Raw genomic sequence first — 16,047 nt, forward strand, 5'->3', positions numbered from 1 at the left:
ACTGCACCAACACAGCACTACCACCTTAATATCACTACAGCACCATCTCAGCATTACCAAAGCATCATCTCCGCATCGCCACAGCACCACCGCAGTATCCGTATGACACCACGCATCAGCACCCAGCGCAGCCTCACCACCAGCGCCGTCCCACCGCGGCACCAGCGCCGTCCCACCGCGGCACCAGCGCCGTCCCACCGCGGCACCAGCGCCGTCCCACCGCGGCCCCAGCGCCGTCCCACCGCGGCCCCAGCGCCGTCCCACCGCGGCCCCAGCGCCGTCCCACCGCGGCCCCAGCGCCGTCCCACCTTTGCACTGATTCTGCACCTTCGCAGCACCATTTCAGAATCACGCAGCACCACCTCAGCCAGGGCCAGCTTTAATGTTTGTTGGCGTCCCCCCAATAACCACCTCCGTTATGGATTACCCCACTACCACCCTTTATCAGTGCCCCTCATATCTCCATAACCACTCTCTCAGATGAGTTTAATTCGTTTTATAGCGCCGTTGCCACTTACACTAGTGTAGGTTGTCAGAGCACTTTACATCACGCACACTACACAGAGACGATCAATCATAGGTGTGTAGATTAGCGTATAGGAAATGTTACATAAGACATCGGACTACAAGGTAAAGGCGTCACGTCAATCATTCTGATACAGTATAGTTTCATAGGACTTGGTCTGTAGAAGCACAAACTCTGAATTTAAAACTTAACACCATGGTTAAGGGTTCTTTTCAATGAGCAGAATTGATTTATATCCAAACTAACCCTTTCTCCAACATTAGAACAATGAAGGACTGGATATAATCATAACGCTCTAATCTTTGCCTTGCAGTTTTTATGGAGTTTTTTGGTGACCGTTAATAGCTCACTGTTCTATGTTACGATTATCCATACATATCCATACTAATATAATAAAGAGAGAGCCCAAACGTTTGCGGCGGGTAATCTCAGGAACCACAGCACCAATCACAACACCCAATACAGCATTGGAAAGGGCAGTTGCAGCAGAAGGACATAGGCTATGCAAACGCCCACCATATACATTTAAAAGGTAAAAGAACCATGCCAGAAAAGTAGTCCCTTGTGGGCGTGTCTGCGTTGTGCTGTGGGCGTGTGCTGGGGTCGTGACAAACGCTAGGGGCGTGTGGTACGTTCTGCCCTTCATGCCATGTCTCATATCGTGTGCTAATCCCACCCTGCTCCCTTTAAATACCCCTGCACCCCATAATCACAACCCACCCTTACTCCTTAAAATACCCCAACACCCTTAAACACTAACCCAGCTTAACCTTATAAATATACCCTGTACCCCAAAACCCAAACCTATCCCTAAACCATAAAAATAACCCTGTACCCCAAAACCCAAACCTAGCCCTGAACCCTAAAAATGCCCCTGTACCCCAAAACCCAAACCTAGCCCTGAACCCTAGAAATACCACTGTACCCCAAAACCCAAACCTACCCCTGAACCCTAAAAATACCTCTGTACCCCAAAAATACCCCTGTACCCCAAAACCCAAACCTAGCCCTGAACCCTAAAAATAACCCTGTACCGCAAAACCCAAACCTAGCCCTGAACCCTAAAACTACCCCTGTACCCAATAACCCAAAACTATATCTGAACCCTTAAAATACCCAAACACCCCAAAACATACCTCCGTACCCCAAAACATATACCCCGATACCCATACTAAACCTATCCAAACATTTAAAAAAACATGCTTTTACCATTCATGTATTTACAACAAATTTCATTGTAAATGTATGCGTGGTAAAAGCACATAAAATGTAATGCCATGCGTTATAATGGCATTGCAGAGTCATGGTACTTTCGTAATTAAAGTATGCAGAGTGATGGTATGCGGAAAGAAAGTTGCGGAATAATGGGTGTTTACCTCCTCCGTTAAGTACATTGGTGGCACGGCGGCCCACATCTCCAGCAACATATACTTTTTTCACTACCCATTTGAAAAATGCACAGGTCTCTCTCATTGATGGCCAGCACCGACATACACTTTTAGACACACCTCCTGCCACAAGTTCTAGAATTGCAAACTTTAGAGCTGGGGGGCTACGTTTGAATCTCTGCATCAGCTCAACATCCTGTAATTCCAGGCAAATTGCTTTGTCTCCCCGTGCCTACCACAAATGAATGTGTTCTTCTGTAATGTAAATTGTGCTTATGCCATGTTGTCGAGTTTGCGCTATATAATATTGCAAGGAAAAATAAAGTAGGGAAACTCGAGTTTACACACTACTGAACGCGCACTCTTAAGTGCATCAGCAGTGCGCTGTGAATCGGAGCGTTTCACAGGCCTGTCACAGATAAGAAATGCTATCAAAACGAAATCCTACAAAACAATATACTACTGGCCGGCAGCAATTCATACCCGGACAACGTCGGGATGGGCTGCTAGTAATTTATAAACTGTAAGTCACAAAAGGATCTCTTGGGTAAAAAACAGTAACCCACTGACCTGTTTGTATTATGTGCGCTTTGTGATCTGAAATGTACATGTTCTGTGCAGCGGGCATATAAATCCTCTGCGCTACCTTTCTATGACTCAAAACTTCCACTAGACAAACCCCCTCACTCTCTATCTCCAAGAAGAACATTAATCACTGGAGTTAACTTGATATTTATATTGTTGCCTGTAAATTTCTGGGGCCCAGGAATGCTGCAGCAGGTGCTTTTAAAACCACCCAAAGTCAGCGCCCGGTGCAGTCGCACCGCCCTGAAGCCGGCACTGACCTTGGCTTCAGTGCAGAACCACCTCAGCATCAGTTTAGCACTGCATCATTCAGCATCACCTGAACACCAGCTCAGCACCACCTGAGCATCAGTGCAGCACCACCCCAACTAAACATCACTCGGCACCACCTCAGGATTACTCACCATCACCTCTGCACCAGCAAACCACCACCTCAGCCTCCCTCAGCATAACATAACGATCATTCAGCATCACCTCCGCAACAGCACACCACCACCTCAGCATCACCTCAATATGCCCTCAGAATCTGGCATCTGTTGATTCTTGCCAAATATCTGTCCGCTAGTTATGTTGCAGTTCAGGTACTATTTCCCAACATCCACCCTCCCATTGTTTATGCACCCCGCTCACCCCCAAAACAAAAAAATACATGTATAACAAAGAAGCATTGGAACCAGCAGGAAGAAGTTGCCAGCATTTCAAGTACAAAAAAACGAGAAGAAATTTTTTACGTTAATTCTTTTTTAATACGGTCGTTCAATTGTACATAATGTATTCTTGGTTATATATAAGGTAACAAAAATCCTTAGAAAACTATTTTATTGTAACTTTTCAACAAACTACACAGCAGACACTGCTCTACAACATAGCGTAAAGAGATTAGCAAAGCCAGTAGCTCTGGCTAAACACTTATAAGCGAAAGACATACAATTGATGGACGGAATGCAGAACGAATCAAAACATTCACCCCCAGTCAAGAGATCTGGGTTAAATCCATCAATCTTTTGCTCACCATGCCACCTCAGTTTAGACCTGGCCATATGCAAATTAGTTTCTCCCTGTGCCATTCACTCTTCAGTATCTAAATGTCCTCGCTTGCCAACAAGTCCGGTATATGGACTATGTCAACGGTCTTCCTCTAGATGAAATCCAACTGCTTGAAGGTAAACTCTGGTAAGACGAAGGCTGTACTCTTGGAAAGGAATGCTACACTGGTACTCGGCCTTGTGGCCATTGGAACTGGGACCAACACTACCCCGTCTAATCAAGCCAGACACCTGGGAATCGTGATCGATAACCAGATATTGATTTCAGCCAGCTCAACTCTGTTACCGCCTCTTGCTTCCACACTCTCAAGACCCCTTGGAAGATCTTCAAAGGATCTCCTCTCAACACACATCAAACTATCACCAAAGCTGTAATCACCAGCACCATGGACTATGAGAACTCACTGCCAGAATCTGCCCAATTTACCAACTGGTTCCAGGTCATCCAGGACCCAGCGGCCAGACTCAGAGTTTCTCACTCTGCACCCACATATCCACTCAACTTTAAGAGCTCCACTGTTTCCCCATCCACTAGCGCGTTCCACCTGAACATTCACATCAGCTTTCATAACCACCAGACACCTTTGATTCACCAGCCACCTGTTCACCTCCATCCTGCGCATCCAGAGAGCTGGGCCTGGTGGCCACGCCTTCCAGTTCCTAGCTAGTGAAGGCTGGAACAAACTCCCCCATCACATTAGAACAGTCATTCAAGGTTTGCCAAGTATGTGGCATCTGCCAAAAATAGTCAGGTGTTCATCATTTGGAGGCAAACGACTTACTTTTCAACGATTAAGTCTCAGCTGGCCCTTCCATCGCTGCCTCTTAGCCAGTGGAAGATCTGCCCCATTTTTCTTTTTGTAGACTTTTTTATTGAATAATTTTAATTACATTAGTAACAGTTTAATCAAAAAGTGGTTGGCAGATAAGATAACCTGGTTTTCCTGTGAACGAGGTCTTCGAGGTAAAATGACCCGTGGTCCTTTGTCCTGCTTTGAAGTTAGGACGTGATCCAGTCGAGGGCAGTCACCTCTATGCCTGGTCTACTGGGGTTCATGCACAACTGGACTGGACCCTAATTAGTGATTCAAAGACAGTTTACACCACAAAGATCCACCAGACTAAAAGAGATAACTGCAGAAAAGACAGGTGGTGGCAAATATTTATAGTTTGATTATTTTTGCAATAAATATCCAAATACCCAAAGGTCATATGCGTTTTTCTGTTTTTATTTCTAAGAAAATCACAAAAGAACAGCCAACACGTGTTTCTCCCATATGGCTGGCACGCCTATGGCTTTTTCAAGGCAGATTAATATACACACCCTAATCATACCACAACAGCAGGGGAAAAACGCATACAGATCATAAACTTAAGTCATAAGTAAAAAATATAATAGACAACGCATGATAACAATATTATGATAAAACTTCATAAAACAATCAAAAGTAACGTCAATTGATGAAGTGGAAAAAACGCAAAATGAATAACCAGAAGGGAAAACAGTAAAGGTAGAACAACAGAAAGGAAACCAAGAAGGACAAGAAAAACAAGAATCAGTATTTATCATTTGTTGGTACATACCAAAATGTTTAAATTTCTTAATGATAGTATAAGCGTAACTAAAGAATCAAGTGAGAATTTTTACTGTTTAAATATATCTCAAATTTCAATTTCTTAATGATAGCATACATAACAATGGAATCCAGTGGAAAGTTCACACAAAAATTGCTGATTACAGAATACTACAGTTATCTTTTATTATGGTTCTATATAGTGAACTGCAAGCAATCCGCATTTAATTGAGAGCTCCTAATGTGTTATAACCCGGAGGAAAGTCACAGGGAAAATGTAAAAGCTTTTGAGCGCCCTCCAGAGAAGATACATCTAAACTGATTGGTCACGTAAAAAGAGAGATAAGACCGACGTGCTGTCGAGAAAATATAAAACATCCATGCTAGAACAATAAAACGGTGTGAGGTGAGTATTGGAGTGTAAGAATGGTCACAGGATTACTCACCAAGCACCACAATAACAATTATAATCTGTTTTAGTGGGGAGGAGGGGGGGGGAGAATGCAAGAAAACTAGAATAAATAACTGTGGGGCTGTGAAGCAGTGGTTAAGCATAATGCATGTAACGTAAGACGCACACATCTGTCCGTTGTACGGTTCTAAAGCAAGTGTTAGATAGATCATGAGTACTACCTTTATATCGGAGGAACTCGACAAAGAAGAGTATATCTATGACATATGCAATGATAATGCATGTTCAATACATCCTATAAGAACACTTTCACATGGTCACTCTTCAGGATGTTATTCCGCTCCTTCAAAAAGGAAGCTTCATGGCCGCTCTCGACCTTAAGGGCACCTATTTGCACATACCAATACACCTGGCATATTACTTCTATCTCAGGTTTGTGTTACAAAACATTACCAAGTAATAGTGCTTCCTTTCAGGGTCAAAACTGCACCTAGAGTGTTCACCATGTGCCTCACAGTTGGGGCCACTTACCTGCACAGACCGGGTGTACATGTTTCCACTACCTGAATGACTGGCTGATCAAGAGCACCACTCGACAGTGATGCAGACACACTCAGCTCACAATAAACCTTTGGCACAAGTTAGGTGCTACTATCAATGCAGCCAAATCCCACCTCCAACCCCTCCAAATCTAACCCTCCACTCTGAAATCTGCAGAGCTTACGCAAACCCTATCCAGATATAATCCTTCCAGGCACTGCTTCCTCTCTTCCAACCTTGTCCGCTCACGGTCAGGACGGTCATGTGCTTTCTCAGCAAGATGGCCTCATATCAAATTACATATGTGCTGTTGAAGGAGTGCTTAGCGTATCAATGGTCCCAAGTGGAAGATCATTAGGACAATCTAGTGTATTTCAGCTGCCGCACCAATCGCTCTCTACAGTGGTGGAACACCAAGAACTTGTTGCAGGAAGCTGCCTTTTCTCAACCCAGTTCCGCAGGCGACCATCACAATGTACGCCTCTCTCTCAGGGTGGGGGACGCACTTACAAAACCTGACTGCCCAAGAGCAATGGGAATCCAGGCACTAGAGTCTCCACATCAACTACTTGGAACTCTTCACCTGGCACTGAAGGCTTTCTTAAACCAAGTGACTAGCAAGGTTGTCCTTGGCCGGACGGACAAAATGATGGCCAGGTACTTTAAGAAACAGATAGTAACTCTTTGTTCCCACTCACTCAGCATGCCAAGAGCTTTTGGAGGTAGTCTCTCCACCACTAGATCCAACCGCTGGCAGAATACCTGCTGGGAGTGGACAACGTCTTTGCCAACCTCCTCAGCAGGATGAGGGAAAAAGTCCACGATTGGGAACTTCACCTGCAGGTTCTCCTCCCCTATTTCCAGCAGTGGGGGTTCCCATAGGTAGACTTGCTTGCCACAGCAGAAAAGCCAAATGCCCAAGCTTCGACCACAGGTAACCTCACCCCCAGTCCATGGGCAACACTCAATAGATTAATTGGTCAGGGATATTTGGCTACATCTTTCCACCTCACCCCCTACTTCTGTTTGTGGTTCGGAGGCTACGGCAGACCTCCCTCACTCTCATCCTGCTGGCCACCACTTGAACCTGCCAGTCCTGGTTCACAACTCTGTTGGAACTCTCAGTGGTTCCTCATGTGAGGCTCCCCAATGGGCCAGACCTCCTCACGCAGAACCATGGAGAAATCAGACACACAGCCTCCAAATCATTCAGTCTTGCAATCTGGCTCCTGAGAATTTGAGTACCTTATTTAGCACCCGAATTCATGAGCACACAGACCTGCCACACATGCCTGTTACTCTGCCTAATGGAAACACTTTGTCCATTATTGTAATTCCAAAACGATCATCCATTTGTTGTCCAGGATTTAGTCCGCTACCTACTTCACTTGCAGACGTGTGGCCTAGCCTTCAATTCCATTTGCCTTCACCTGGTCGCAGTGGCTGCTTATCTTCAGAATAGGCAACACATTTCCCTCTTCAAAATATCAGTTATTAACGCTTTTATGGGCGGGCCTCAATAGGATTATCCCGCATCTCGTTCCCCCAGCACCAACGTGTAATCTCAATGTTGCCCTCAGGAGACAGTGAGCTCCAGGCACTGAAACAGAAAAACCTTTCATTCAAGTAAAAAGAAATAGGGTTTCCCTACATACCAATCCCAAATTCCTTCACAAGGTGGTCTTATCGTTTGACCTGAACCAGACCATTGAACTTCCTGTCTTCTTTCCACAACCTGGCTCCAATGTGAAACGGGCTTTACATATTTTAGACATAAAGCAAGCACTCCTGTATTACGTAGACAGGGCAAAACCTTTTCAGAAAGATGCAACAACTCTTTTTTTGCATTTTCCGAGACCTCTAAAATATATCGTTTTTAAATTTAAAAAAGTTCATTTTGAAGCAAAGGGCAGCTAAATTAATCAGAAAATTAGTGGGCACTGGATCTGACTCATCTGTTCAAGATGTGTTCCATCACTGCCAACGCTTCATCCTGTAGTATGTTGATATGTCAATATTTTGTTGCTATGGTCAAAAGGATAGCCTTTGTACTTTGCAATAAAGTCCATTGAGTCTCTTACTTATGATTTAGTTTCATGAGCTTTAGGCTTCAGAAAAAATGGCTGTGGGTGCAGGCTGACCGACAGAGGAATGATGCCGGACCGCTGTGCTGAGATGTGCAGCATTTCCTTTCTGTGGTACCAAATAGTGTGGAGGCTGAAAGAGGGATGGGAGACAAAGATAGTGGTCTGGGGTGGAAAGTTGGGTTTGATAGATGGTGGCGATGCCGGGTGGTCTTTGGTAAGCAGATCCTGTTTGCAGGACCATGCTGATGGGATCTTCTGGGAAGGTAGCCTAGGTGAGATCCCAGTGGGGAACTGAGAAGTTACTGATCCTCTATTGTGAATGATTGTGGATGCTCCTGCTCCTACTCACTCTTGTAAAACAACTACTTTTAATAACACGCCTCTGCATAATCGATTTACATGAGGCAATTAAGATAGCAGACTGCCTTCCCCGGATACAGCTATTGGTAGTCTTGGATTCCAATCCAAATAACGTTAATGTTGCATAATCAGTAGTAAAATATAACTCAGGTGGACATTGGGGCTTCTTCTCTTCCAGGGAGCTGCTAAGTGATGAGAGAATCCCAGGACTGTTATTGGACAGCATGAAATCTGCCATCAAGAGGCAGCGGAAAAAAATCAAAGCTAAAATGTTGGGGATCACAGAGTCTTCTGAAAGCAGGTGAGTGTACCAGAGGAGAGAGGTGCATATTCTGTGCACTTGGATATGCACTTTGACAGTAGGCTTGCAGTGTCTTGCGCCCAGAGTAAGGAAGGGACCCTCCGGCCCATAGATTGCCATTGAAGGCTCAAGCGTCCGGGTACCAGCGTCAGTGGGGAGGTGTGAGTTCAATTAATGAGTAGATTGGGATTAATGTACGGATAGCTTCTGTTTTTGTGGTGTTGGGTGTAATATTTGGGGGGGACAGAAGTTAAGTACTGGCTCAATGACAAATTATCTGCATTTGGGACATTTAGCCATAACTCTCACCAGTCAGTTAATTTCTATGATTTTGTTGAAGTGCCTTTCTTGGAAGTTGAGGAATATTAGGTTTTTCACGTGGTTTCTGTTTTGTATTTTACCTCTGATTTGAATGACAGGAGGTTTGTTTAGTACTTCTTACTACCCAGCCCAGAGCTGAGACAAAAGATACACCATAACAAAGAGGGATCAGAATGCCTGAGTCTCAGAATTTCTTGTCTCTTTTACCTCTTTTTGTGATGTTTTGTTTTTATGGGATGGGACTTCGATCTTGGATATAGGCAATTACGAGGTTCAGGATGAGAGGCGTTTCCTTGCTCTGAGGTCCACATTGGATATTTGTGTCTTACTAGCCTTGTTTTGTTACGCAGTGAAGAAGAGGATGGTGCATGGCCACAATCACCTGAGTCGGACTGTGTTGATGCTCGGCTTCCAGAGTCTAAAATTTGGAGACTGTAAGTGTTCAAATTATTTTGCTTCTGGGAATGTAACCGTGAGATGAAATGTGGATAGATGGTTTCATCGATCATTAATTATTAGGTGGACCTAAAACATTTAGGACACTGTTTTATGCAGGATAAACAAAGTAAATATAATTGTTTAGATTGCATGCACACAATGGAAAAAAATCCTCGCTTTCTGTTCATTGTACATTTTATTTAATAGATTTCTGTACATTGTTTTTTTGAGAGTCCACTGTTAGTCTTCCTTCCTCCCGAAGTTGTTAATGTGATTCTGGCTGACAGGCAGTCGCTCATCTACAAAATCAGTGAAGGTCTGGCTCTGGGACATGTTTGCACTTGGTGCTGCACCCGTCGGCTTGACCTGCTACAAGCTAAGCTGTTTGAAGTGGTTTTTTTTGTCATTGGCCCAGCAAGAAATTGTGTTGGCACTATTAAAGGCTATTTGTCCGCTCTTTTGGGTTTTTTGAAGTTGCCAGATTAGCCTTCTTTGTTCAAATCACTTGTTGTATGATATTTCTTAAAGGTTTACACCAAGTTACCACTAAAGCCATTTGTAAAGCCACAGTGAAAATTATATATTTGGTTCTCATGTGTCTAATATGTACCCAATGCAGAGCTGTCCACTATGTCTCTTGACCCTTAAAGCAGTCTTTCTGTTTACAATCGCATAAGCTTGTCACATGAGTGAGGTACAGGACTTCTCAGTCCACGCGCCTTATGACATTCTTCCAGACAAGCTGCTATTGAGAACTTGAGATACATTTCTGGGCAGCTTTCCACATGAAGCAGGCCATCACTATTCTGACTTTCTTTGCCCTTTCTCAGTTCTTGAAAGAGCAGGAGATACTGCATCTTTAGGACTCCAAGAGAGCCATCCACTTCTGCAATGATCATACAAAGGACCTTCTGGTGAGTAGCTCTTTGGATAGTCCCCCGCAGAAACATCTGCTACGCGATAGCTAAGAAACCGCCACCTAAAGTGTTACCGGCTTATTCTATTCGAGTGAAGGCTGCCCCTGCTGCACTCGCATATGGAATACCTGTCCTGGATATCTGTCAGTGAACGTGTGCATTGATGTCCACTTAAAAGCCTAAGTTCTATTGCCTTGTCATTCAGGTCTCTCAGGATGGGCATTTTGCCCGTATGGTCCAACAGGACTTTTAAGTTTGAGTCCTTGCGAGACCCTCCATTGGGAAGGGGCTGCTTTGATTTTGCTAAGTAATCATTGTTTAAAAGTATCCATCTGCAGAACAAGTTACATACCTTCTGTAACGCTCTTTCTGGTGGATACTCCATTTAAATGTAGATTCCACACTGAGCTTCCCACTTACCCTATTCTGTGGGATGCGTCCTTTTCCCATATAAGAAGGTCCCAATCTAGAGATCTGCACGTTGGTTGAGCCAATTTTCTGTTGGGCCCTGCATCTGAGGGCTCTGGCAAGCCTTGGTAAGCACCTGACGTAAGCACACTTGGGTGACACTTGTATGCAGTCCCGCTTGTCACTTCTGGAGCTGATCGGCAATGTGAGGAGTCTGCAGTTAGTGTGCATCAGTAAGACCATCACTGAAGGTATCTTGTTCAATTACTCTTTAAATGGAGTCTGTAGTTTGTACAGGTGAAACGTTGCAGATTAAAGTGTATAATTCCCACTAGCAGTGGGATGAAGTTCCCTTGGCTCCAGAGGGATCTTGGGGGCCAAGAAGCCCTCCTTGTACCTCCTGTATGTCATACACAGCTGAATTCCTGAGACCTGGTCACAGGGCCACCCCCTTTCTCCACTACTCTGCAAATGTGACTACTACTTTATAAACCAATAAAATTCACTGAAAAAATCAAAGGTTACAGGGATGTTATAGTTGGGAATCAGCATTTAAAATTCCTTAGAAATTCACTGAAAAAAACAAAGGTTACAGGGACGTTATAATTAGGAAATGGAATACAAAAACCATAGAGATTAACTGGAAAAAACCAAAGGTTACAAAAATGTTCTAGATCGGCTCAGGTTACACTCGTACAAAATCAGAGAAATTTAGCTGTTATAGTTAGCTGAGTTAACTATAACTCGCGCCCCCACAATGCCCTGATTATGACCTCACATACTACAGCTATGAGATTAGATGGTATTGGCTGACACCACATTGACAAAGTTGTGGTGGTGGCCAATTTAGGTCTCTGGGACTGAGTCCCCTATCCTGAAATTAAGTGTAAAAAATAAGAAATAAGGGGCAAGGTATGATAGCCTGTCCCCTACGCCTTCTGAGGTGGGTTGCTAAAGGGCCCAAAAAATGTTTTTTTTAATTCATTTTACAGCACAATTTAGGTTGATCCGCGCTTTAAAAAATGAAATAAAACCCCTTGCCCCCCTCCCTGAGCCTCTGAGGTCCGGGGACCACATTTCCAAGGCCAGATATAATCATTGTCCCTGGAACTCCATCCCCCAGGACACAGCTATTGTCTGCTCAAATCATGCCCAAACTGTCCCGAGCAGAAAAGACAACTATGCTGTCTCTGGGCGTGAGCTGTGGTGCAAAGTTAGTGAGCCGTCTCCCAGCCCCATCTATGGTGATGGCCGGGCAGACGGCAGGGGCCCTGGGCTCCCCACACGACCACTCACCCCCCATGGATTCAAGCTGGTTTGTGGGTGCCTCGTGTGGGCACCAGGCTACATTCAAAAAATTAAACTGGCCAGCTCCCGCCACAGAGGTGGCTGAGAAGCAGCCTGGGACTTCCTTCATGGCCTCCAACTTTATAAAAAGGCGTGGGTGCTCAGGGTGGGCACCCCCCAAAAGAAATAATAAATTAACGGCAGGAAATAATAATTTATTATTCACTGCTCTAGACAAAGAGCACCCCATAATTTCCTGCAAGGACTATTTGTTTATATTTTGGAATGCATGCTGGTGGTGCCCCTTGAAGAACCAGGGGCACCACCAAAAGTTTTTCTTAATGTTGGAGGCTGCAGGGAGTGTTGCAGTCCCCCTTGAAACTACATTAACATAAAAAAGACACAGTAAGTGTCCTGGGTCATTAAATCCATGTTTCCAGGAGAGCTTACAATATTTTTCAAAGCACACCGATCTGGAGCTGTATGCTCTTAAGTGGAGTGCAGAGCTCCCTTGTGGTTGGTTCTGTGGGTGTACTTTGAAGCATATCCCCTGAAGGTGCATTGTCGATGGGCCTGACTTTGCCATACCTCCTGCTACATTCTTCTCCGCTGCTGAAGATCCGATTCAGCAAGCCCGATGCCAACCGGCAATCAGACAACGTCCTACCCTTGTCTACTATAGCCTGCAGCCTGGCCCCTATGAGCAAATCTGACTTCCAGAAAAGAGTTTAAGTCTGAATGTACCTTCAACCTGCCCTCATAGGTTAGAACTCCTGACTTTTTCTGCTCTGAGCTTTTCACCTTCGCCAACCTGTCGTCAACGAGCTTGTCTTTGGGTCCAGCATGAAGCCTTGTCCCACTGAGGACTTTGCCTTCTTGAACATTTCTACAGTGGAGATAACTTTGGTCCGTGGCAAATCTGACTTCTGTATCTGTCCTACACTCCATCCCAGTCAGCCCTTGCCCTGTTCTAACGCAACCAGTTGCCTACGGTAGGTGCTTTATGCTTTCTTGTGCTATTTTATTTTAAAACTTTAAAAGGGATTCTCGTTGTATTTTCGAATTTTAACAGTTTTGGAGCATCTAAATTCTTTACTCATTTTCTTAAGTTAAGCATACTTGCTCTGCCATAGCAACAAGGCCCAGTTTTAAATTACTGAAACCTGTACTGGACCTAACCAGAATAGTTACATAAATCCTTGTGGTGGTCTAAAATAAAGTAAGAAAAAAGCACTATGACGCAACAAGCTCTGACCGCTTCTTATCGTTCTGTTTTTTTTTAATACTTTTAAAAAATGTATTTTACCAATGCTGTGGTGCCCTGCTGCATTGTAGATTGCCCCTTCCGTCACACCACACAAGAAAAAAGGTGAGAGCTATTGCTCTTTTGCTTTTCCAATGTTTCAGTGTGAACTCTGTGCAACATGGCTGAAAGTAAAAATAAAAGCTCCAACACAAACTGGGTTGACCGCATCATAGTGCTTTTATTTTCTTTACTCTCAGCCATGTTGCTAAGCTGACACACGGCAAAAAAATTTGAAGAAGCCAAAAGAGCTCGCATAGGTGAGACCTAATGGCATTGTCAATGCTTTTTGTATTTACAGACCACTCAGTGCCGCATTAAAGGTTCACAAGGCATATCTACGAAGTAAGACCCTTAGGAAAGCAAAGAGGTGACAAACCTTAGTCAGGTGGAGTGAAAAGGACACTTGTGAAATAGCTAGAAAAATTCTGCGGACTTTTGCATTAAGTTGCCCAAAACCCCGAGCATTTATTATAGTGAATTTGTGTGTTGCACAGCACTTAGCACATGGCCAAGTACTGATGGTGTGTGATTCCTTGTAGTGAAAGTGGCAGCTGTTTCGAAGGGGATTCAAGTTACGAGGTTACTAGAGTAGTGCTTCCCAAACCATTTCAAACTGTGACCCAGTTTTTAAAACCACACATTTTTGTGGGCTTCCCAGCTTTAATGGACATGAGGCGGGGACATAATTTATTATGCAATATAAGACCCGCTTTAAAAATTACATAAAAAATAACATATATAAGGCATCTTTGTCGTGACCCACAGTTCGGGAAACGTTATCACACACTACACAATGTATTCCCCCCCCCATCAGGCATGTGATATCGAAGGGGTGCAGTTCCTTAGTGACTTACTTAAATTTAATTTAAAAGTGAGTGTAAGGAAATGTCTGTTTTTGCACGATAACCCCCAAGGTTTTGGACTGATGCTGCTGGGTTTTTGACTCTGAGTTCCCTGAAGCCTGATAAACAGACCTCCATGCCAATGCTCTCTGAGTGTAAAAATTCTCAAAAAGGAACACAAAGGGCCTGTTTTTGGAAGAGGTGTTACCTCTCCTCTGCAGGAAGGCTAAATGGGGTGTGAGCCCAAAAAGCGAGCTTCAAAGGAGAAGCCACCTTTGAAGGACCAATGGTAGACAAACACATGTGAGACAGAGGGGAAAACAGTTGCCAATCCGTTTTTTCCTTGGCCCTCAAGTAGCGACACCTACAGGGTGGGCTACCAAGCTCCACACACTAGCGAAGGGTTCTGCCATCTTGAGAGTTGGCAGAATATTGCGATTTGCGATACCTAGTTGCCACATTTTTCAGGTAGAAGTCATCAGGCAGGAGGGGACCTGATAGCCAATTGGCTAGTAGTCCCTGCATCCCCTGAGGGCAAGCTGTGGGCATAGAAGTGGCACCGCTGGCACCCAGACCTCATATCACTTCTGCACTGGAGAGAGGACTGAAGAAGGGCTACCCTGCTGTTCCCTGGACCAAGCAAAGAGGTTGCACTGATGACAGGACTGCACCTGCTGATCCTTGGGCTAGCAACAAGAGGGCTGTGCCTGTGGAGCCCTGCTCGAGAAAGTCATCCCGAGCTCCATAGAGAAGACGTGACTCCAAGAGTCAGTTGTCTGATTTCCTGTTACAGCACCTTGCCCACAGAAGCTGAAGAAGCCTGCCTTGGCAAGTTGGTAGCCACAATTGCGTGATAGTCACTGACTGCTAAAGCACAGCCTGGTAGACAAAGTCTCAACGTGCAAAAGTTGGAACCAAGTCTTCTGGACTCGGGAGCGTTTCAGTTTGTTTACCTATGACTAACTCTATCCTCAGTTAAAGGAACCACTGGTTTTGCTGTAACCATAAATCAGTTGCAACTGGCTGTTGTCTGGACTTCAAGGGACACTGGCGTCTGTGGCCAAAGTCACCAAACCATGTTCGTGGACTGAGGCGTGGCCCCAGGAAGACCCCTATCACTAGATGTATATTCTCCGCATGCTTCAGCATCCTGTGTATATATATCCCTTGCATCGGGCCACTTCATTGATGTCTATGGTGGTTTGCACATAGAGCCTGGAACTGGACTGGAAGCTGCGTTGACTGTAGGTTAACTGTCCTACCAAGCCTTATTGGCCCCTGTGACTTGCTCACTGCTAGATTAGGGCCCCTCAGAATAACAAGTTTACAAAGTTTTCCAATTGACTGCTAACCGTGGTAGTTGCCAATGTTTATTTGCGATTCGGGTCAAAAGCAGCGAGTTACAATGTTCTTAATAGTTTATATCTCTGGAACCCTCAATTGGATTTAGCTATTTTTGGTGTCCAAAAATTCTTAAAAAAATCTGTTTTTTTTTAAATTTCGTGTTGGATTTCCTATATGTCGTGTTTCTTTCTTATTCCACTGTTTGGTACTTCTAAATGCTTTGCACTTGTTCCTTTGACAAAGCATGACTGCTTGAAGCCACAGCTACTTTGAGTTGAGCTAAGGTCTAGCAAACCAACCTGACCGGATCCAAGATGGGTCTGTGAGTGTATTGCTCAGTGAAGTCGTTCAAGCACACCATATAA

The 16,047-nt window shown here is 44.5% G+C and overlaps 1 protein-coding gene across 1 annotated transcript in view; it reads left to right on the forward strand.

Moving 5' to 3' along the window:
* RILP (Rab interacting lysosomal protein) overlaps positions 1–16,047 on the forward strand; it is a 117,463-nt gene that overhangs the window by 88,613 nt on the left and 12,803 nt on the right. The window contains exons 6-7 of the mRNA XM_086955210.1: positions 8,697–8,819; positions 9,491–9,574. Of these exons, the coding sequence (XP_086811336.1) occupies positions 8,697–8,819; positions 9,491–9,574 (207 nt within the window). The remainder of the gene's footprint in view (positions 1–8,696; positions 8,820–9,490; positions 9,575–16,047) is intronic.

Source organism: Lissotriton vulgaris, chromosome 2_1 (genome assembly GCF_964263255.1).
Source record: "Lissotriton vulgaris chromosome 2_1, aLisVul1.2, whole genome shotgun sequence".
NCBI classification, from domain to species: Eukaryota; Metazoa; Chordata; class Amphibia; order Caudata; family Salamandridae; genus Lissotriton; species Lissotriton vulgaris.